This window comes from Hippocampus comes, unplaced genomic scaffold (assembly GCF_001891065.2).
Source record: "Hippocampus comes isolate QL1 unplaced genomic scaffold, H_comes_QL1_v1.1 scaffold14, whole genome shotgun sequence".
Lineage (NCBI taxonomy): Eukaryota > Metazoa > Chordata > Actinopteri > Syngnathiformes > Syngnathidae > Hippocampus > Hippocampus comes.
Genome location: NW_017805839.1, coordinates 1,503,200 through 1,528,190, shown reverse-complemented (window position 1 = coordinate 1,528,190; position 24,991 = coordinate 1,503,200). Strand labels below are relative to the sequence as shown.

The window sequence follows — 24,991 nt, the reverse complement described above, 5'->3', positions numbered from 1 at the left end:
AAAAAATGTTTTTTTTTTTTTTTTTTTTTTTAATCATTTTTAAAAATTACGATGGTACACGCTGTAAGCTAGACTGACTGACGCACATTGAAATGGATTTGGGAATTTAATTTATTTTTTTCAACATCCCCCCTCCCCCAATCCTCTCCCCTCCCTCCGCAAATTCTTCAGAAAACACTGATAAACAATCGATCTATATTTTCCACAAAAGTGAGGGGGAAATGAAAAAAAACCCAAAACCAAACTGAAATTAAAATGTAATTGCGAATCCTCGGGTGCTGAACCACAAGTACGCTGAGGTCGACAGTATATCCGATCTGTCTGTTTGTATTGCAGGTGCACGGGCATCCAATTCCATATTTGAATTAGATAAAAAAATAAAATTAAAAAAAAGAAGCTGAATCGTGTCATTTGAACTATGTATAGTCATGTAAATCCAGCCAAAGTGTATTTGTGCAAGAGAGTCATTTTTTTTTTTTCAGTTGAGGGTCACTACATGCCCTCTACAAATGAGTGGTTTTCAAACGACAAGAAATATTTACTTAGCAGTCGAGGAAACTGGAGGCTCCATGTGTTTTGGCTTAAAGGCACAATTTCCATGTTGTGAGATATAATTGCTAAGCGTGGCGCACTTTGAGCAGCGGGGTGAGGCGAACACTTCAAACCGCAAACGGTGAATAAGAAGTATTTTTTTTTTTTCAGTTGAGGGTCACTACATGCCCTCTACAAATGAGTGGTTTTCAAACGACAAGAAATATTTACTTAGCAGTCGAGGAAACTGGAGGCTCCATGTGTTTTGGCTTAAAGGCACAATTTCCATGTTGTGAGATATAATTGCTAAGCGTGGCGCACTTTGAGCAGCGGGGTGAGGCGAACACTTCAAACCGCAAACGGTGAATAAGAAGTAGCTCACAAACGTCAACATGTGTTTCTCATCTTGAATCCTGGACCTGAAAACAATTTCCAAATTTCCTCCACGGCCAACAATTCTTCCTGCACCGACTCGCGGGGAAAATTGAAGCTCGACGCTGTAACGATAAAGCTGAGTTTACGATTTGTTTAATGGGTATTTTGATGTGAAATATACTTTTTATACACCGCTGCTCTCCAACAAGGTACTCACGGAAAATGAAGTAGACACATTTTAATGCAATATGCAAGTTGAAAATGACAAATGAAAATGGAAGGAAAACATTTCTCCATCCACCTGTGATGTGGCTGGAGCTTATTATCGCCTCTATTTTATCAGCAGGATTCCACTTCAGGGAGAATTGTCATTAATAAAGAGTGGCACGGGCAGAAAAGCAGAGTCATATTAGATTTCAAGTAAACAAAATGTATCAGTTATTTTATGTGGACTAAAAACTACAACTACACCAACCCCCCCCCCCCGCCCCCCATTTAAAAACAGATTTCTGCTCTTGCGAATGACGGAAGAAGTACTGCAATGTTAAAATGGCACAAAGCGAGCTACGAATCTTTAAATCAATCTCGTCCCGGGGAGGCACTTCTATTCCCCCCCCATTTGAGCTGAAGCAGATGTGTCCACATATGTTTCCCTGCGATATCCAGATGCTTGCCATGTGCTTAACAAGCTGCGGACATAAAACATTGTCTAAGATTGTCTACTTCCAAGACACTTTTTAGAGCCCAGAGATCATAAAGTAAATTACGAGCCGCATTATAAAAACAGCGAGCAACGTTTCATGCCGGCGCATCACTTTTTAGAACACAACCACTTCATCTAAACACTTAAAATTCCAAAAAGATTACCAACACTGTCTATAAAAATCAAGGCAAAGACAAACGATAGTATGGCTTAACATTATGGCCCCATAATGAGATGAACCATACTGGTGTTGCATAGCTTTAGCGCCGATGATAAACTGCATAATAAGGCTGTCTATCTAGGGCAGTTATGAGCAAGGGCAGCGCAGGAAGTTTTAGTGCATAAAAGCCTGGAGAAAACTCGTTGCTCCTCTCCTAATCAATCTGGAGAGTTCAGCCGAGCACCTTTACTGGGCTCCTTTGCAATTTCAAACTTATTGCCTGTCCAACAATCATCACGGTGAAGACATTTCAAGATTACAGGAAAACCTTTACAGTACTCTCTGCTTTGTTACGTCGTTTCACGCTTATTAGGCTTTTCCTTTATTGACCAAAATTATGTGACGGGACTATGATCTCAGGGAAGATGAGCGAGTTGAGTGAGAGTGGCCTGCACTATTACACAGAAATATGGCTTTAAAAAAACAAAACAAAACAAAACAGCATGAACCTCCTTATCATAGGTTACAAGGACTGGATCCACCCCGTGCGAGCCTTAGAATTCATGACAGTATGATTAAGTGCCAAAATCTACTTTTGAGATTTTTTGCAATCACAAATTTAGGAAAACTAGCATGATTCACTGAAATAAGTGAAACGTACAGAGATGATGGTAATGGCGTAGAGCAAAATTCGGTCAAATGGTCACCTCTGGAAGAGGAACGCAATCCTGGAATAAGTTGCCAATACACATTCCAGACTGTGATAACTATCCACTTTTCAAAACAAACAACCAAACAAACAAACTTCAACATTGGCTAAAAATGCACATGTGTTTAATGTGCGATTCCAGACTCCAGCCCATTCCAGTGGGCTTCTGGCCAGCAAATTTGTAGCTCTAAGTGATTTGTCTGTCCTGGTCGATTGTCTTGTAATTGAGTACTGCAACTGTTTGTATTGTCTGTTTTATGATGTCTTACCTATTTGGTTCTTGTTTCTGTCATCGTGGTTTTAAAGTTTTATGTGTGTCACTGTGCTATTTTAGAAACCGGCTTTGGGGACTACGGCTGACAACTAGCATTTATGCTAAGTCCAGCGCATTGACACTGTTCATTCTTGTGTTGATTAATGTGCACTGTCCCAATGAAATAAATAAATAAAGAGTAAATAAACAAACACATAAAATAAATAAAGAAATACATAAAATGATGACGACGAGGTGGCAACTACCTCCGCTGCAGTCATTTCCTGGGAGAGCTCCTGGATTTTCTGCTGCTGTTGGACAAGGAGCTCCTGGAGAGAAGTCATGGTCTGCTGTAGCTGTCCAACTGATAACACAGGGGGGGGGGAAGAAAAGTGAAAATATTCTAAACAGCAAATATGATAGAAAGGCTACGTTGGTGGTGTCACCCAAGAATAAATAATAAAAAAATCCAAAAATACATCAACTTGTGACACAGATCAAAACTGTCCAAGAAGAATTATAATTAAAGGCAATAGCCAGCTGCTATTTGGTCAGTCACTGGGGGCTGCACAAAGGATGAAGATATTAATCTCTCGTGTCTGAACTTAAATCAAATAACAGTCTCTAACCTTCCATTATCCACCCAGACACGAGCCTTCTAATGCATCTTAAATCCTCAAACGATCAACAAAGAAAAAAAACAAGGCTCTCATTTAGCAGGAGGCTGCCAGACAAAATGTCCCTCCTAATCCGAATAAATATTGTTCTTTTTTTTTCCCATTGACTTTGAAGATTGAATTAGTTCAAGTGTTGGTGTTGGATGCGGGTGTATGATTTCAAATAACAGCGGGCACAGTTTGTTGCCCCCTGCTTCCAGTCACGCATGTATTAGCAAACAATGCATTAAGTTTCCCTGAGCTGATTATATTATAGAAAACCAATAAACATTCATATAAATCATGGGCGTGTAAAGTGTTAAATCAAGGCTAATAGGATTAACATCAACAGTTATTGTGGCGGTCCACTGCTGAGGTTGTCAGGCCAATGCGTAAAAGCCTGATCTGCAGCCGGCTGGGTGGGATGCAGAGAACCACATAAATGTAGACTTGGACAAAAGCTTGTGAGCCAGTTTGTGAGGTAGAAAACCGGCACAGACAAAATATTTGATCTTTCAAAGAGGCAGCACCTGTATTTAAAATGGGTGGGGTGGTGTTTAATATAGGTAGGGTGCTGACATGTTTGATCTTTCCATGCTTTGCAGAATCCAACAAAATACACGTTTGAGCAAGACGGCCGGTGCCAAAACCCCAAGGGTTGAAGCTGCTTATTCCGTTTGGGATCCTGAACGTGACCAAACTCTCTGAGGGTTGTAATAAACGTAAATGCGATAGCCCTCTTAAAAAAGGTGTCACTAAGGGAAGGGTGCGCTAAATCAAGAGTTGCCCTTTTGGTTTCTAATGACGCCTTACTGCACAATCACTTCTCCATACGAGTAGGTCAGTCCACCAGCCTGTGCTGCTGACTTCTGAATTAGCGCTGGCCCGGTTTTTAAACAACGACAGCCAAAGCGTCCACAATCCAACCTTACACTCCTTTGTACTGACAAAAATGTATAATTCCTTATCCCTAGTCATCACAGTTATGAAGCCAAGAATAATGAAGTCAATGACTTTGGCAAAGCATGAATCAGACGGCAGCTGTAGCTTGGTCGCACGCGCGTGTCTGTGCGCGCGTGCGCCGCAGAAAGATGAGACACGACGATATCTGAGGCTTGCAGCTGGTGCGTGGAGGGTTCATATTGTCCATTCAGTAAATTATTCAGTAAATACCTCAATATAATGTACACTACATATGTCCAGGCCAATGGCCAGCTGGTCACCAATATGGTGCCCCAAAACGCAGGGTGCCCAAACAGCCGCACAATTCCATTACAGCCTCAGCCCACTGAAGTTGTTCCAAGATCCATTCATTAATTGTCTTTGTGAAGTTGCAGGCAAATCATAATGGGAGTCATTGCCCCTACTCTCGAGCTGGCGCTGCCAAGAGAGACTAATGTAGTCCACCCTTCAACTCGATACATCACCTTGTTGCACTCGGGACTAGAGAAACATATGAACTTTAACAAAAGGGAGGGGGGCATGGGGGGGGGGGAGCAGTTGGCAGCGGTGAGACGACCGGACGCTATTATTCAGTGCAGCAAGGAGGGACGCAGCGAGAAGTAGAGGCAGACCAAGCAAAGGCAGTGGGAGTAGTGCATAGTAATTGCAACATCCCCACTCCAATTGTGGACTACAACAGTCATTAACTACAATAGCCGCTTGACTACTGCTAGTCATAGCAAATGACTTCCAACACTTGCCGCGGAAGAGTGTGTTTGTATTCTTCACCCAACAAGAGTCTCATCTATCGAGTGCATAAAGACTAAGAGCAAAGGAACCATGGAACCGCTTGAGACTCAACAATTCACAATTTGACAAACACTGACCAAGTTAGTAATATGAACCTCTATCTCCAATCGTAAAACTGTTTTTTGGTGTAAATTAACCCGTATGGCTCACAAGAAAGTGTGAGGACCAAGTGATTTTGTAGGAAGCCCTGAAAAGTGTCATGGTCCAGGCGGCGTCCGATGAGCTCCCTCCCCTCCCCGCCTCTCCCCCGCGGCCTAAGCGACATTGCAGGTGGACCATTTGGTGGCGTTCCGGCAGCTTGGCAGGAGGTTTTCGGCTCCGTGCGCTCGCTTGCGGCTGGGGGGGGATGCCTTGCAGTTTTTGCTCCTTGCTGGGCCGTCTGCGAAGGCCAAGGGAGATGCGACTCGATTCAAGGCTTGAATGGATGAATTCTATTTCCGTTCATTTAAATGGTAAAAACTGCTTTGGTTTACAAACATTTGTGTGTGCAAATGGAGAATCAGAATGAATTAAGTTGAACCGATGAGGGTACCATCACTTGAAAAGTGGCACTGAGTCAAAGCTTTGTCAAAGGGCCTCTTATTTACACCATCCTGGATTTTTAATTATATTGACGAAGAGCAAGGGAAGCATCTCTCTCGCGCTCTCTGCGCGTCTGACAGTTAGCTTGCGATTCCTCAGCTGTCCAACATGGGAGCCGCACCTGTCACTATGTACTTAATCACCCACGGGGGCCGACGCTGTGCCCAGACGCCACACAGCGCCATGCTGCGTGCACATCCAACCAACATGCACACAAGCTACACAGAAAATTAAAATGAACTTTCTCGCCACCTACGGGGCAGAGCGTGGCTGGTGACGATGGCGGTGAAGCACTGGATAGGGTCGGTGCAGCGATGGAAGGTGGGGGGATGAGAGAAGGTGGGCGGGGGAGGAGGAAAAAAGTTGTCATTTCCCGACTCCTCATTAATATTCTGAGGTTAAGAGCTTTTCAGCGAAACGTAATTAATTGAGCCCGAGCCTGACAGTAAACAAGCAATTTCAAATTAAAGCAAAATGACAGCGGCATCATTTGTTAAAAATGCGCAGGGCCTCCCAATTTTGGCAACAGATAAATGAGGGAAAATGTTAAGGAGGGAGAAACTGATGAAGATATTAATCTTCACCTGTCTGTGTCAGCGTGCCACTCATTGCCGCGATGTTGCTCTCCATCTTCTGCAGATGCTTCTTGTCCTCTCGACTGTCCATAATGAGGGGAAGGATGTATTTCTGCAATTAAAAGCGTGACACAATATTAGACTTCTCTCTCTGGTGGCAAGTGGAAGAAAGATGAGTAGGAGAAAGTGCCAGCAAGACGTGGCAGTGGGGGGTCAAAGACATTGTTTTATTGGACTAGTGTATCATTGTGTAAACTGGGTCTGATTAAGTGCACATTTCCGTGTCCGAGCAAGTGAATCAAGTATCAGGTGTTGAAGCCATTAGTAGATTAGAAAATGCCTTCACAGCTGTTGTTATTATTGCTTTAACATGTTCGTAATCTATCAAACCAGTTCCACATTCAAGTTGGAGGATCTGATTTAACGCCGTCAATTATTTAAGATTTAGATTCATTCCAATTTCATTTACATTTATTTGTTTTCTAATAAATCATGGAAAATGATAATGACGAAAAAAATACATTTATCAGCTGAATCAGTAATGACAATAATTATAAACTGGGGCCCAGAAAACATACTGTAACATCGACCAAAGTGAGAAAAGTCCACAAGTCAATGAACCCTATGAATGGTTAAGACAGAACAATACTAATGTTTACTGATTACTTAGTGAGAAATAAAATAAACCGTTTTTTACCTGAAAAAGTTGATTGTGTGCACGGGAGATTGCTCACCAAATAAAACAATGAAAAACATTAAGGATTCATCGAAAATTTGGTCACCGAAAATTTTTGGCCCGAAATGGCCAAAAAATGCATTTTCAATTGCAAACCAAAAACTTTTATCATAGATGATGTAAGCATAAATTACCCTCGACGGCGGTAGCCAACAAGAGGGACGTATGGCCGCCGAACATCGTCTGTCCAAACGTTTGCTTATACCATCGCATCTTGCCTGTGTACAAAACTAGCCTCGCAGCTCTGTGGTTGTGGCTGGCTGGCTGGCTGGCTAGCTAGCTAGCTAGCTAGCTGACATGGCGGCGAAATAGCAGCCGCTCCTCTTGAGGTCACTCATCATCACCTCCACGTTGACAAATAAGGAAAAGTAGTGTTCTCAGGAAAGAACTAGTAATTAACAGGGGAAGACATAACATAAGTCAGGCAAGACCCCTTGCCCACAATACATTCATATACAGTATCATAAATACAGGTATATGTAATTTATTTGTTTGCATAATAGAGTTCATTGTTTTGATTTTGACTGCTGAGAGCTGCACAAGAATTGTTCTCAAATTGACAATCTTATTTTAATTTTTTTTTTTAATCAATTCAGCTTTGCTATACGACCATAAATGCTGAGAACTTCTTGTAACGTGTCATTCTGGAAATGAAACTGTCGGCGCATCATTTTATATTTAGCAATTAAGTGCCAAGATATCATACTGAATAACTCAAAACTGAGATCGAACAAAACAAAACAAGCAAACAAAAAAAAGCTGCCAATATTTTGTAATGCTAAACTATTACAACGCATTAATTATCATGAAAACATCATGTTTGGAGTCTTTCTGACGGTGCGTGTTTGTGGTTGGCCGAGATGCAAATGTTCCTGTCAAAAATCTAAAAGTTTTTGACAAAATATCCAGAATGTTCCTGTCCCTTTCAGTGTTTTGGTTTTCAGACTTGAGTTCTTCATTTTCGGTTTGCGGTTTCAGCAAAGAATTCTAATTTGAGTGCATCTCTTAAAAAAATGTGGTGGAGTAGCTCCTTTCACACTCAATTTGGAGCCAGTTTTCTGCCCAGCTCAATTGACACAACCAAAGCATGAAAATATGTGTTTGTGGGGGGGGGGGGGGGGGGGGGGATAATTTAATGTCAACACGCGGTATCTAATAAATAGGTTGCTGTGACGGAGGTGTTTACAAGGTGCACAATAACAAAGTATGGGCAGAAGCCAGGACATATGGTGCGACTGGCGCAATGCTCCTGTGACATGACAGCAACCTGTGCCGTCCCGCCAGGAGATCCCAACACTCTGGTGACTGGGGGGCTGGCGAACCCAGCACTGGGGAAACTGAAGACTACTCATGCTGTATTTTTGCAAGCTAAAGTCTCTCGAGAAAGAAAATTACTTGTTGCTCTGAAAACTGTGAAAATTTGAATAACAGGACCGACGTAAAAGTTAATATCTGGCTGCGTCGTGCGCGCTCGTGCACTCCAAGAGGAAACCGGCGTGTCATCTAGCACAAGATCGTGTGCTAAAACTTCGGTCCAGCTCCAAATGGAGTGTAATGGCCTCCATGTGCCACTCAGACTGCTACTACAGTAACAACCACTGTGGGATTAAATGCACTGAGGACAAAAGGCCCCATGAGCTCATGTTCAAGTGCTGTTACACCAGATACTAACCAGGCTGATTATTTTTAGATGGTCACATGTCAAAAAAAAGGATTTGAACCATGTTATTCACAAAACATATGAACGAGAAAAACAAAAACGAAGAGGGGGGGGGGGTCTAAATGAGCTTCTGATTTGACGTGAAGCAGGATCACTTTAAGGAGTGGAGAGCAAACAGAGCAAAGTTACATGCTGCAGAGATGGCGGCTACTATAACAGTATAATTCATCAAATTGATGAGCTGGCCACCAATTTAAATGTAGCGTCAAGAGAGACACCACTGACAGATTTATGCGTATAAAACATAACGTATAACCAATCAGAAAAAAATGCTAACCAAGAATGCAAAACCGGTTCGAGATCAGTCAAAAAGGGGCGTGGCCTACTGCACCTTGTAAAGTTGATGACAGCTGTAGGCGATGCCCACCATCATGATGGTAAAGGCACCATAGTCTCTCCATCTGTAGCCTTTTGGACCTTGACAACAGGGGAAAATTGCATGTCAATAGGAAAATTGCACACTGAACACAAAATTTCGCACCCACATTTGAAACCTTAGTAAAACATTTCACTCTGAGCTAACGTGCAACACACCCAACAACAGCACATGTAATCTGTTAGAGTTAACCCACAAATCAGCGCCACCTACTTGAGATCTTTGTAAATCAGGCCCATAGTGGGTAATGAAAGTACAGTGTTTAAAATGATCCATGACCGCTAATATAAACACACATTGGTTGCAATAGAAGGCACAGTAATTTCCCTACATTAGAGGTACTTGTATGAATTTAAGTGTAATGTACAAGACTCCTTATTGTTAAGGTTAAAAAAGTCACAATGGCAGAAAAAAGTTTTGTAAATGCTTTATCTTGGTCTCATTTTTTCATTTCACAAAAATCTGGCATTCGGACAGGCGCTGTGTAGACTTTTGATATGCGCTGTAAACAAGGCAAAAACTGAACTTAGTCATTTGTCGATGTTCAGCTGAGTGACAAGATACTGCGAAAGCATGCCATTGTCTAAGCTGTCATGAGGGCCAATTGTCTGTCAAACTGGAAATTCCCCACACAAGAAAACCAGTGAACTGTAAAAGTCATTAAACAACAAAACAGGTCTTGTTGATACAGTTTTTTTCTTTTAACTAGGTGACGCTCTCATGAAAAACAAAATGGGCCTCAGGACACAGGGACAACATTCTAGCGCCAGTTTCATTTGACTTAATGTGGCATTTTCTACTGGCGTCATATGATTTGGCAATCAAATCAAATGAAAAATCGACTGCTATATTGGACGTGGTATATAATTTCAAGGTGAATGGTGTTAGTTTCCTACCAAGGGCATGTTTTATCGCTGCGGCGGCATTCAGGGGATGAACCTGTAACCTTCCCTCTCGAAAATTTTTGAATCATTCCCCAACATTTATATGGTAACCACATAAATTTGGGTCTTCATCAACATTATAGCTGCGATAGACTGTCACCTGTCCCACAATACTGTGCTTCTGAAAGGCCTCTGAGTCCTTGGTATGGGTGGCTGACCCTGGACAAGACTCACTGCATCATCACATTGGGTCTTCATCGGCTCCCCCTCCCCTTTTGGACCTTTCGTCTTTCTCTGTCCCTTCCTTTTTCCTCGAGCACTTCCACGCTGCCATCTTCCTTTTTTTTATTTGGTCACTTAAGCTGGGGAACAGTGGAGTCCATCCCCCAGTTTTCCAATCTCCTCTCAAATTTATTGGGTTCAGTGGAGGCCTTCCTGTCCTTCTACCACATGGAAATAGAGATCAGAGTATCCATTACTTCGACAGAGATGGATGCGGGTCCCCATGTACGGTCCCTATGACAAGGACATCAAAGGGAGGTGGCCCTCTCTTTTCGGCGTGACCCCCCCATACAAGACTTCCCGCTCTCACTTCATTATGCAGCTTCCTCATAGCCATTTTGATATAAAACCCCCCGCTATGGACAGAGAGCCACGAGTCCCCCTAACTACATGGCCATCCCATCAACATCACTTTCATTACAAAACATGAGTTGTCGGGGGAGTCAAGGACAGGGTGGTAATAAATGAGGGTGGAATACATCCGGAATCATTGTCATATGGGTTAAGCATAACGCAGACTTCATTCTGCATTGGTAAATCAGTGGACGGCACTTATAACCCCACGAGGTAATAAACACACACGTTGCCTTGTGGGGTCTTGCCACGGTGGAACTATTTGAGACGCCATGGCAAGGGTAGATGTCACGGGGCGGTGTTGCACAATGCCATATTCCACAAAATCTGAAATAGCTATCAAGGATATTGCTCTAACACATGGAAAAATGTAGAAAAAAAAATCCAGGGAATCGTCTGATGAACTAGAAGAGCACTCAGTAGAGCACAGTCCAAAACAGACAAACAACTGTAATTTGGATCAGCAGTCAATCACTTTCAAAGACATCCACTTCCTGTATAGGGCCAAAATCACGAAGATGAACCTTTTTTTAATCCGTTCAAAAAAAAAAAAAAAAACTCGAATGGGAATGAGAGGGAAGACCAAAAATAGAACTAACGACTTCAAAACAAAGTGTGTTAGCTTTCCATGTTGTGTACATAGTAATTATGCCATTATGAAACACAAGAATGAGTTGTGCACTCACTGTGTGGAACAGCAGCGAAGTGAGGAGAGTCAGGAGGTTGCGGTAGGCCTACAGCTCTCAAAGGCACGACCTCTTCTGCGCTGCCCGAACGCCGAATGGCCAACTCAACCTCCTCATCCGTCAAGCCTGCAATCAATTACGACATTTAAGAAACTCCTGGGGTTTTGGTGACTTACAGTACACGTTGACAACAAAATGGCTCCTTTGCAATCCTCATGCATACATTAAAACTTTCAATTGTCCTTAATATGAACTCATTCGATTTCCCCAACTGTAAGCCTTAAGAATATATTTTCATTTCATAATTCAAAAATTCCTGGGAGAGTTTGAGGGATATCTTAAGTTTAAGGAATGCCTATCAAGGGAGACGATGTGCAAAGCTTCCCTCCAATGAAATCGGAAACTCAGCAAGCCTATTAAGTGTCACCAAAGGCAAAGAAAATAAGTCTGTCCACTTCTCCTTGTTATATTTCCCATGTGGAAATTTCATACACCCCAGACAGCTAAAATGCATTATTTTAATTTCTTCATTGTAATGTAAATGTATTACATAAATTTGCAAATGCCAATATAATTTAATCTTCAGATCTTTTTAATGATTTTAGTTTTGATTAAATTGCAAAGGGCTCCCTGATGGAGAATCAGAAGGGAGGAGGAGAAAAAAAAATCTAATATGAACATCCTCTTTTGTGGGAAGAAAGGGCTGCGGTCCAGGCTCCGTGTTATGCCATTGATGTGGGTCTAAATTCAATGAACATTTGAGTCAAAACACAGAATGACATAACTTCATGAATTTATGATTAACTATAGCCTATGAAATAACTATCCCAAAATCTTAGGACACATGGTGACGATCAACCACAACTTGCATTTAAAAGTACAGTGCTACCTTGACTTACAAGTTGAATTCATTCCCTGAACGCGCTTGGCACTCAAAACACTTGTAAATGTCTCTCAAATCATCTTTCCCCAATGAAATATGGAAATGCAATAAATCCGTTCAAGCGCCTGAAAAAAAACAGAAACAAAAATAATATAACGTGCTTTTAAGATGAAAAATATCAGGATTGCACTTTATATCTTCAGTCATAACAAATGTAAAAGAATGTATGGAACAGAACAGTTTGGGTATGAAGACAATGAAATAAGCATTGTGTTGCATATTTCTGGCGTGCGTGCCCAGGCCACCGCGGGGCAGCATTACAAGTTCCATTACAACTAAGTTGTAATTTTATTTTATTTTATTTTTTTCGCCTGTGAGTATTGTTGTATGCCCTGCTCGCATGTGCTGATACCGTGTTAAAATACAAGATGTTTAAAAGTTGATAATCATTGCATCATCAATTCCAGTTTTGTGAGCCTGTCAATGGCATTTTGCATGGTGTGTTCAAATTAACGAAAGGAGTGTCGTCAGACAAAGGTAACGTGCTTCGCTTAAATACACAACATGCAATTCCCTTTGTTTTATATTTAGTTTTAAATTAAAGTTCAACTGGGAGTGGCAATCAGCAGCATGATCATCTGGCAAAGTGCTGCCTGTTGTGTTTGGTGCCAACACAGCTGAGTAATGGCTCGGAAAAAAAAAACAACAAAAAAAACAAAAAAAAACTTGAAAGTCAGGTTACTCATTTGCGGATGTGCCATTGTACAACCTTTTCACACAAAATCAGGTCGGGTTACTTCTTTAGTTCAGAGGCATCGCAATGGTGAAAATACTGACATTCAAAAATGGCTTTGTGTTTGCAGTAATCAGAGAATCTGGGTCTGGGCTGACCCCATCAATGGGGTCGGTACAGGTAACCGATATAAGGCTGTTCCTCCCAGGTTATGGTTGGCAAGTCATCGACTAAAGCGTCGGGGTGGGCACACTGCCAAACTAAAAATAAAATCTGTCAAACGAGGGCAAAGACTGGTCCTCTTCTGGCCCTCTCCCATCAAAGAGGACCTCAGCGGTGGATGAGGTGGAATAGGTGGCACAGCGGTGAATTGAATTTGGTCTCCCATGGGAGAAACTTTTCCTGACCCAACAGTTGTGAAGGGAGACAAAGGTTGCCGGCAGTCCTTCAATCCCAAGCATCTGGGCAGCACCAGCCAGTAGATTTGAGTGGTGGACTGTCATGGCTTCTTCAGGGTGCACCAACAACGCCACCAAGTCAAGTGCAGGCGTCTCCAAAGAGATTCTCTTGGAACTAACTGGAGAGATGCAGAATACCACATTTACGTGTCGTTTTCATCCTGGCAGCTAGACGGGCTACGTTCACACTGCACGACCCGTTGGACAATTGTAATTTTGTTTGCTAAACCGGTCTTTTGTCTCTTATGTTCTCATTCAAATTATAAAAACAAATGCCTCCTTGAATGTGAACCAAACGCATTATTTGACAAATGTTTGAGGTGTGCAGCAAAAGTGGGGGGGGGGGGGGGGTGTTGGCTTCAAAAGCGTGGGACTGTCTGTCTTAACACACAAAGGAATATCCATCTAATCATCTCGTTTATAGAAGACGACGAAGGGGAGGTCCAGACTATCCTCTCCTTTAACTCAATAAGAACTTCCAAATTGCCGTGAAGATAGTGAAATAAATCGACAGCAGGCGTTGGCTATCCTGTGGTCTACAGAAGGGCCTGAGTGCCAGGAAGTGCTGCACAACATGTGCTGAGTTTGTGCAGTCAGACTGCACTGTCAAATAAGCAATAACGTCTCCCTGGACTCCATATTCATCTGACCACAGCAGACTACATGGTGGCGGAGTGTTGCGTGAGAGGAGCGAGGATCTCCGTAGATCTTTTCCTTATACCTCGAAATGTAAAAGTATACAGGGCGGCTAACAGGTTTGATTCATGCACATCATGCAGTGATTAAAAATGATGTAAGGTTTGTACAGGAAAATGGAAGTCAAATGCAAATCAAAAAGAAAACGCTCCTCCACAGTGAATGCGCAGCAACAAACAAAAGTTGCGCTGTTGGCGCTGATCTATTTGAACACAGCAGCAACAAATGAAAGCAACCTCGGATCCAACGGAAAAGAGGACAAGGTTTTACATATAAAAGGGAAGACAAAACAAAAAGGGGTTGATGACATTTATTCGAGGTTCCAAAACCTGTAGAATGACCCCAGGACCCCCATTTCAGATCGACCCCATGGGGTGATGAATTTTTAAGACATAAATTACACCTAATGACGACACCATAAAAAAAAAGAACAATAATGGAAAGCTATTCTGTATTTCATTATACTGTATTATTTGCTGCACCTGATACACACGGTGCCTGTTTATGAGTCACAGTATTAGCAGATGCTCAGCCAAAGCATTTGCTTTGACCTTGCCATTCTCATTGGGGCATGAAATTACGGTGCTGGCACCTCGATATTACAGCTATAAATACTGTAAACTGCATATCTGGACTACCTTTTCTATTGTCTTTCAACATAAACCTGATCGGTATTTATTTAAAGGAAAACCCATTGCTCGTCAGGTTATTTACAGCTCTATTTCCACCGCCTCATATTCTCTCGGCATTTTTAAGGGCAAAGAGGCAGTCGGGCTCTTTTATTAAATCAATTTCTCCAATTCTGGCATTCCTCGACTTTATGGGTCAAGACCTCGGCAGGACAGTCAATTACGAAAATGGTGCACTGAAATAATTTGGGTAAAAGGTGAACACATTTTACAAGGGTCCTTGAGAACAATTAGATTTTGGAAATCATTTTTTAAAACAAAGATCCACGGTGCAGGTTCCGTCAAGTAGAAGAAGGTCAATGGGATATTAAGAAGGGGAGGGCGTGACTTCGACACATTGAATACGTGGTAAGTTGTGGTGAGGGTCCTTCACATCCTTTTAGTTTGATACAACTGCTCGAAAATGGCACACGCTCTCATAGAGTATTCATTTATGTATTAAAAAAAAAAAAAAAGAGGGGACAGCGCTCGTTTCCCGGCTTTTATCGCCCTACTGATGACAAAGTAGGCAAGGCCTCGACTAGGTGGCGCCGTGGAGTAATTTATAACCACATCAATCCCTTTACCTTCTTTGCAGGCCTTGGTCATTGTCATTTTTGTCCGAGAGGTGAGTCACATAACCCCACTTACATATAGCGTCCCATTAATATGTGAGATGATGAACCTTATCTTTCCCCTTACCTTCATACCATGCACAGTAATAGCCCGAGAGCCTACCTATGTTCTCTCTGACCCTCACTCGATGGCCCCTCTACTCAGGGTGAAATCCATTACTATTCTGTGAACTCACAGCAAAGACGGTGACACGGAAAGGAAATAAGGCGAGCCATCACTTTAGCGTAATAGGCAGAAAATTAACGCTTTTCTATTTTACGCGCAAAGAAACAGCTTCCCAAACAGACTCGGTACAACAGAGCTTGTCGGCTTTGGAGCCTCGGTCAAAGTGACATGGAACAAGATGGAAATGTTGTTGACTTAGTCCCGAGAATGACATTTTTGGGTAATTATGTGTGTGCAACAACTAATTGCCCGGGCTAAACTGTGGCTCCAAAATGGGTTTTGACACTTTTGACTGGTTATACCGCACGTGATAATTGTGGAAGACAGCGCAATCCGCTAAATGAGACAGCATGACATTATATTTCACTCAGACAGTAAAACATATTTAATGTTGGCGAGGAACAAGAAAGACAAAATTGCTCAGTCGGAGTAGTGTCTCCATGCAATTTATTTCCCCAACTCCTTTTGCAAAGAAAATAGAGTTGATCTGATTTAGAGCATGATTCATATTACATCTAGGTGACAAAGTTGCAATATTTCAGCCAGAACTCAGAGAGGGCATTTACAAATATCGGACCGCATAATTGCCAATTCATTCCTAGGAATTGACAGTTGAGGCAAAACAGAAATGATATTTTTCAATGAATGGTGAAATAAACCACACTATTAAGATGTCTTTGAAAACCGAGAGATATGACCACAGACGCAACCTTCGGCACAGATTAAGGCACAATTGTGCGGTGAAATAATATGCACGGGCGAGGTTATTGTGTAAAGATTCTGCAACGTACAATCAAAGTGGGGCCTATTTTCCCCTTCATCAGCTGTCCAGACTGCAGCGTAAATATTGCCGGCAAGAGGAATCCAATTTAAATTCCACTCTACCGGGAGATAGTATTGTTTCATTTTATGTGTGCTTTGACATTTCTGGCTGTTAATATAAAGTAAAATCCGGAGGTATTTACATAAACATGACATTAAACTGTATTAAAAATTAAGACATGACAGACACACTTGCAGTGGGAGAAGCAGGATGATTGAGTCCCGAGATCAAATGGTGAGAGGACTGAGCCTGCATTTAGACTGCAGGTCGCAATGGCCAATCTCTGACTTTGTGCCTATTTGTGATGTGTCTGTTTATCCGTACGCATGCACTTCAAATGGCACAAGTGCCGCAAATGATTTCAGAGCGTTTACTTAAATAATCCACAAGTGGCAGCTGAGATTCCTTTGTTGTGGCTTGCTACGGGTAAAAATGTATGTTGGGCACTACCGCTGTCATGGCTTACTTCACGGAGCCAGTTAAATTGTTGATTGGATCGGCGGATTAAGACACTACAGCTGATCACAAAATAGGCATAAATTGAAAATGATAGACAATCAGATCGTTGTAAATTCTACATTTAACTCCTCAAGGCTGTTGGATTTGTTTGTACTTTTGTTAGTTGCTCCTATATCACCAATGTTAGTGACTGTATACACACACACACACACACACACACACACACACACACACACACACACACACACACAAAATGTCACGTCAATGTGCGGATGCAAAGAGCCACACTTTCCGACAATAAAATATTTGATTCCCAGCTTTACTGTTGAGTGGCTGAAGAGTTATCCTCTCAAAACGGAAATATACTCTGCGCTTAGTGTTTCATTGTTGGAGTTTCGCTCATCTTTACAATGTCTTTCCCTGAGATCGATGTCCACATGCAAATTGAGGCTCCTTGTTCAGATCTACAGTGGAACTAACTTTCCAAAATAAATCTGCATTAAAACATCATACATATTTCATGGACTCGGAGTGCAGTAAGAGCAAACAGTTTTTCGACTGCAGCAAAGAGTTTAAAACAAAGAGGAAAGAATGGAAGTGTGCGGTAGTATAAACATTTGACGACAGGCTCTTGGTTTTATTATTTATCCAAGCAAACAATCTTCACTGTGACAAACACAAAGAACAGTTAAAAGACATCATGAGCCAGGAAAAGTGGACAAGCTGTTTCATGCAGATGGTTTCAGGTTACCTCCCCTGCTGTGGGGCTTTGAGACACATTTTGGACTTTTTCGGTACTCTAAATGTAAAAAGTCTGCGAGAAGCATGGCACCTTGAGTGAACCCAATCAACCCAATCAAACCAACTTCAATAGTGCTTGTTTTAAGCTGTAAGAAATGTGTGGCACAGCACAACATATTTCCCTCAAGCACATTGGACTAAACAAGCCAAAATAAATTCAGCCTGGTGACAAATAATATTATGCACCATGTTTTAAAAGCCATCTATGAATGGGATAAAAGCCTTCTCTGTCAGGCTTCAAATTTACAATAACAGTAAAATGAAGTAAAAGGGTTAAAAGGCCGAGGGGGCAATATTGAAAATTCCATTGAAAATGCAGAGGGAGTTTGTCGATATTAATTTTCCTGAACCTAAAGGAGCATCCAAACTGTTGTGTCATTCATTCACAGGACCTGAATCATGCACTCTGTAGCAAAAAATCGACCCTATTAGATCCCCTGGAGCTATAGCCCTAACCCCTGACCCCAAATACCAACCGTACAGTGTACAAATAAGCGGAAGTCTATCCTGCTACATTTTCCAATACAAATGACTGACCATTAACACATAGTCTGTCTTGCATAGCTCTCATATAGCTCTCTTATTTGTAACAAAATTATTTGATTTCATGTTTTAAGTTCTTTGTTTCATTTACATTTTTACAAGTACCGGTATTCAAACATGGACAACCCTTTTTTTTGCGCCGTACCTTTTTTCTTTAGGAAGGCTTTTCGAGTGGCCAAGGGACTCTGATGTACTTTGGGATTTTGAAGAAATTTTACAGCTGTAGAAACCTAGGAAGAGACAAAGGGCAGACAAAAGACAAAATGTGAGATCCAAAGGACAGTCCCATTTTGAAAAAGTCCACGCTGTCAATAAAGACAAGTATTTGTTGCAAGTTGGGTTGTGGCGAGTTAAAAAAAAAAAAAGGGAACAATAAAAGGAATCCATTTAATGGAGCCCACCTGACTACTTTCAAGCCACTGTAAATGGAGAGAATGACCAAATCAGCAGTTATAAAATTAGCCCATCAAGAGTGGTAGACAAATGGAGTATAGAGCTTAATTTGCTATTACCCTCTTCAAGACAAACTTCCATTCTTAAGTGCGCACTGAAAGAAAATCTATACTTACTGCGGAGGTGATCATTTGTATCTAATAACTTTGGATTCCTAGGCAGAAAACCTCTGCAATTCTTCCAGTTAAAAACCTGCCGTGATCAAATCACACCGCCTCAATGTTGTAATGACTTGAAACGTTAATGCACTAGAAAGTTAAATAGCATCAGAACATCAAAAGTTTTAAGTGCACTGCTTTCATCGATTCTATGATGTTTTCCTTTGAGATGAACTTTAATTTTCCATCCGAGTATGCATTTCCAAGAATTGGAAGGGAGGTGGGGGGAGAGGGGAGGATCGTCCGCCAAACTGCATTAAACAATAAATTTGGAGTGGGCGGCGTGAGGCGGGGCCTTGGAAAATGGATAAATATGTAAGAACTCAGAGAAAGGGGGAAAACAACCGGAGCGGAGGCTTAGATGACTTCTCATCACACCTGTGGTCCCTGTGATTCAATGGAGAAGTCATCCCTCTAATAGGTTGAAAGGTTTTGATTACTCTTCTTTTCTTTTAGCGTCGAACGATACAAAGTGATTGAGCGCCCTGCCAGTAGTGATTCTTTTTGGGATATGCATTGCGTACACTGCGCACCCATTCCGATCCAAAAGCGTGACCGTTTAAACATGTCCGGTGGATATTTGAGAAGAGGAGCGAGCTTTGATTCTGTGACAAACACACACAAGGCGATCACGTCCGAGCAAATTCATGGCTCTTATTAAAGTCTATTTGACTTTTCATTCATGTGTGTCGACTGCAATTAAAGTGAAGCCAAATTAAGTATACTTTATTCTAAGAAGGCACAGAAAATATTTCCAGGCAGTCAACGTAGGTTTCCTCTCCTTTTTCCAAGTGTAACTACTAACAGCGACCAAATTTGACCAAATTTGAAACCAATATTAATTTAGTGAACACCTAAATACTACTGTTGCAAAAATGAAGTAGTCTTGATGGACATTCAGGTCACAGAAAGGATACAGGAATGGAAACCATATGGCAAAACTACACAACAAAAAATTGAACTATAAAAAGAAACACTCAATAGGGTAAGTTAAGAAGCTGCTGAATCGGCAAATCTTGTCGCCTCACCATAGCAATGCAATATTATTTGGGATAGGCCAACTATCGGCCAGGCCGATTATCAGCAACAATTTTTGGCATGTTTACAAATATCTGCGTTGATTTTTTTTTTTTAATTTGAAGGTCAATAAGAGATAAATTTTAAACTGGTTTAAAACTTCAAGGAACTATTTAAATGATCAATTTATGATGCTGCTGACACTGGGAACTCCCTGCTTGCACATTTTGGTTTGTTTTTGTTTGAAATGAAAACAAAGTGAAAACATTTCCGTTACATTGAAATTTTGGAAAACCGTGTTTACTGTGGAACACTTACAGGAGCCATTCACTTGTTTCGCTTTTCATTTAACTTAAGACACGCTGACAACCCTGCAAGCTTCTGTACCAGCACTTTTTGTCAGAATTTAAAAACAAACTTGTTTATTCCACAATCTCTAAAATTAATTGGAAAACGGGTTGCAAAGTTGGGAAAAGTTATTTTAACAAACATGCCGCATGGCATTTCAACAAAGTTAAGAGTTGGAGGGGTTTTTTTTCATTGTGACACCAATATTTTTTTAAGATGTATCGGTCTATCACTAAATATTATTACTAAAACATTGCGGTCATGTTAACAGTCATAAAGACACAATTTTTGAAAGACCACGGCTACCTCAGTGGCAAACTAATGAGGCACATGTCCATTTGGTTAGCGTGAGATCTTTAGGGAAAGGAAAAGTGCACTTCTTAGCAGATGACATAGAAGCTTTAAACAAGTTCCACCCAGACATCTCAATCAATTATAACCACATTGCACAGATTTTAGTCTTGTCTTGTTATTGACTTATAGATCATCTCAGTCATAGTGTTGGGTAGCACAACTCAGCTCTCTGAAGTGGGTGTGGGGGTGGAGATCATAACAAAAGATAGTTTGCCTTTGTCACAATCTATGAACAAAATAATGGCATTTCCACTGACAAAAAAAAGTCAATTTAAAAAATATATACTTTTTAAAAATTGTTTTTGTTTCTTTTGTTTTTCTACTTGCTAAGGCACCCAAGCGCTTCATGTTAAGGGCAATAATCATTACAAACCAGATATCCATTAAAGTGTGAGGTACAGCTGAAAAAGAGGAGCAGAGACCATTAACCAACACACTTACCGGGAGTGAAGTTGATGAGCGAACAGGATTACAGCCATGTTATTGAGTTTGAATTGGACAAGACTTGCGCTACACTGCACAAAATTAGAAATGTAATGCGTTGATTTGCGCTAAATGGGAACAAAATGTATTTATGCTCATACCACATGGTGGGGGAACCCATGTAAGCAGTCGTATCCAAGGTGTGTTAGAAAAGTTGCAGGACTGGATTTACAAAAGGTATACTTCAAATCCTAACAAAAAAAAAAAAGTAAATTTTTTTTTGCTCTTAAAATTAATCCTCTTGAAACCCAACACACTTTCCCAGCATTTTTTTGAACATGGCAATTCTAGAAGGACTGATAATTAGTCCTCCATTGTAACGGCCATCTTGACGTGATCCACATCTTTGAAACGGGTCCATGCGATGACCGCCTTTAGCCTTGGGAAAGAACGGTGGAAAGGCACAGACACTGGTCGGGTGAGTGGGGCAGTAGCGCCAGAATTTTTAAGGCACTATATTATAATTATTTTTCATCGTTAAGATATACTCCTTAACTATACTTTTTCTCAATTTGGAGGACATGATGCGAGTAGGATTTAGGGAGGAGGTGCAACGGAGTGGGCGAAAAGGAAGTCATTAGCAGGTATAGGATTCGGTCTCAGTGTGAATCAATTAATTCCCAATTGCCCTGGCCTGTACATTGGTGGAAAAGTGCCCCTGATATGATAATAGACTAATAGACATGGACAAAAATTGTGTTAGAATGGTCTCACATTTCCAGCCCTAAACACATATCAGGAAGACCAAAAGCACAGAGAACGAGAGAGACATCAAACTAATGAAGTTATTAATAATGTGCTTTCCTTTTAAGATGTCTTACAGGACTAAACCAAATATCTCCTTGATAAAAGAGCACATCTAAAAATAAATTAAGTTTTAATGAAATAATTGTATTTCCTTTACTCGCCCTACTAGTTGATGTGGCCAACAGTGCTTTTTAATCTTTTTAAAAGAGCCGTTTTAAATGCCCTTCTAATTGTGACATCAGTCCCACCTTAAGATGACCTTTAGCGGAGGAAGCAATGCCTCATGGGAGCAGCTAAAGAGAATTATTGACCCTGTTAGACATCAGGAAGCGAGGCGCACACTCCACTTAGACACTATGCAGTCATGGAAAAAAAAAATATTAGACAACCTTGTTCGTTCCAATTTCTTGTTCATTTTATTGCCTGGTAACCACTAAAGGCGTATCACCTGACTAACAGACAGAAAATTTAACACAGAGTGCCGAAAAGCATCGCTTTTGGGCAGTACAATTGATGTAATAAAGTGTTTTTGGTTACTATCAAGAAAACCATAAAAAATGGTCGGGTATTAAATGAAACTCTGAAGAGCTATTTTTTTTTTGTTGTCATCAATATAACTGTCATAACAAAAACTAGAAAACAACGAGAACACTTGGTTTCACATTGAGCACTCTCTGTTAAGGACATAGAGACATTTTCACAAAACCTGCATCTACTACAACTGGGAGAAAATGTGGCCAAATCCACCAGTTTTGCTCTGGATTTTGTAACAATGCCGGAAAGCAAAAGGCGAAATAACCTTGGTAGAATTTCTGTGTCCTATGCTCTTAGAATGTGGTCAATTTTTATTGAATGATGCCCAACGTTAGAAAATTAAAAGGTCAAAGCCAACGTTTCAATACATGAAACGTACAATGGAAAACCCAATTGACATTTAGGTTTAAAAATAACATGCAACAGTGTATCAGTGACAGCCACGGGCGAGGCTACAATCAAGATGTCAAAGCAGGATTATGCAATTTTTTTAAAGGGGAATGAAACGGAAATCTGTGTTTTGTTCCGTCTCTCAGACTGCAGATACGAGCCAAACTTTCCATTTAGCATAGTTTGTATACCGGCATTCTATCAACACTAATATGGAAAGGTTGAGTGGGAAATAAAATTGAGGGGTAAAGTAGAGTTTATTCACTAAGGACGATGAAAAAGGAAATGCTCAAAAATGATAAAGAGATATTATAACTGGAGGCATTTAGATCACGTCCTGTAAATGAGAATAAAGTTGTTGCTTGCTATGAATTATTTTGGCTCAAGTTATCAGATAACCGGGCCCAAGCAATTGCTCGGACAGTACACACACACACACACACACACACACACACACACACACACACACACACACACACATACATGGAAACATGGAAACTCCACACAGGAAGGCCAGAATCGAACCCTGCACCTCTGCACTGTGAGGCGGACGTGCTAACCAGTCGCACACCGTGCGTCTTTTAACAAGCAGTTTTTTGTAATTGGTACAGTAACCAAGTAACTTTTAAAGTCTAGTAAAGGCAACTTAAGTAACTGTGGCAGCACTGTGTGTAAACACATGCACAGCGTATAGTGTGTCATGTTTTTTCTTGAAGTTGGCAATTCAAATCGATCAGGCAAGCTTCTTTAACTTTAGAAGTTCTTATTTTCACACCATTCCTTTCTTGGAACATTCTATACTTGGAGTCATGTGAATGAACTACAATTACACTAAAGTAACATGCGGTGTTCTGTGCTGAGTGATTTGTAGATGTCAGGTGAGGATGACGTTGCTTTTCATTCATTAGAATGTGGTTGGATAAAGTACATAAGACAAAATACAGACAAGTACAAAAATGTGAAAACCCCGTATGAGGGATGGCTACAGAGCCTCAGGACTAAATTGGCCCAGATTGCTCAATTGTTAAAAACTGACATATCGATAAGCTCCACCCTGTTAACGGTCTAGGAGAAATCAGTCAAATTAATTTTGTACTGAGGCTACCTGAACATTATTTTACACATTCAAGCGTTCCGATCTCATTTCTAATTAGCAATAAAATCATCATATTGATCTAAGATACATTTTCACAACCAGAAATGAAAAAAACCCAACATGATTTGAGCATCATCACTTAATGTGTTAACACAAAAGCCTGACTTTTTTTTTAATTGTTCAGGTTTTTGCTCACAATAAAGCCTACTGTTGTACTGAAGGGCCAAGTGGCCCAATTTGTATGTTTTTATTTAAACTGTTTTGTTAAACCAGGGCCTACCATTTCCCAGTGTGCAAATGCAATACCGTCACACTGTGTTGGCTATGCCCTTGCTAAAGTAATCCAGTGAGACATGCCAAAGTTGAGCTCAAGACATGATCACATAGGCTTGATGGGTAAAGAAGGAGACCTTCAGAAGATTTGGGCAAAAATACACAAACCCCTTTTAATTCAGATAAAAGGCCCCAACCGTGACATGGGTGCCGCTCTGAATGAGATATGAGGGTCATCAGATATTAACCCATGGCACTTCAGCAGTCAGGGGTGTAGGAGGGGAGTCGCAGCGGAGCACAACAAACTACTTAGCCACCACAAAACATTCCGGCCTCTTCTCAGCTGCAATCCAGTAATGGATACTTCCTCAGCTCCTCAATTGGTCAAAATGTTTTCATACAATAATTTAATTCTGAAACACATTTACAAAGCAGGAGTAATCCATTTTAATTAGTTGATTTTTTTTTCCATTCGCATGAAATTTAATGTACTGCCATCGATCTCTTTTGTTCTTTAATGCAGTGCCTCTTTCCTGTAATATGAAGCTTTCCTTTTTCTTGACAAACAGAGTGTGCTCATCAGCAAAGGGAATAGACATACCAATGCAACTTTAGATCAGTGGAATGTACCCGAAATACAGCTTAAACACATACAGTATGCACGACAGAAGAATAACTTCAAAGTCAGAATGCACGAACAAAACTGAAGACACTAAATGTTTTAAACATTATGGTGCGTGCACACATGCGTGACATGAGGCAAACTTTGCAAAATTCCACACTGGGACATTTTTGAAGTGTTTTTACCCACAAAAACAAACTTGTGTTTTGAGGCATCCGTCCATCTATTTTCTCATCTGCTTCTCCTCACCAGGGTTGCGAGCGTGCGAGCCTATCCCAGCTGTCTTCGGGCAGTAGGCGGGGGAACACCCTGAACTG

The 24,991-nt window shown here is 41.0% G+C and overlaps 1 protein-coding gene across 1 annotated transcript in view; it reads right to left on the bottom strand.

The window, feature by feature from the left end:
• pex14 (peroxisomal biogenesis factor 14) overlaps positions 1-24,991 on the bottom strand; it is a 51,657-nt gene that overhangs the window by 11,359 nt on the left and 15,307 nt on the right. Inside the window, exons 3-7 of the mRNA XM_019888056.1 lie at positions 18,345-18,429; positions 11,335-11,460; positions 9,084-9,169; positions 6,306-6,408; positions 2,998-3,095 (exon numbers count right to left, since the gene is read on the bottom strand). Of these exons, the coding sequence (XP_019743615.1) occupies positions 2,998-3,095; positions 6,306-6,408; positions 9,084-9,169; positions 11,335-11,460; positions 18,345-18,429 (498 nt within the window). The remainder of the gene's footprint in view (positions 1-2,997; positions 3,096-6,305; positions 6,409-9,083; positions 9,170-11,334; positions 11,461-18,344; positions 18,430-24,991) is intronic.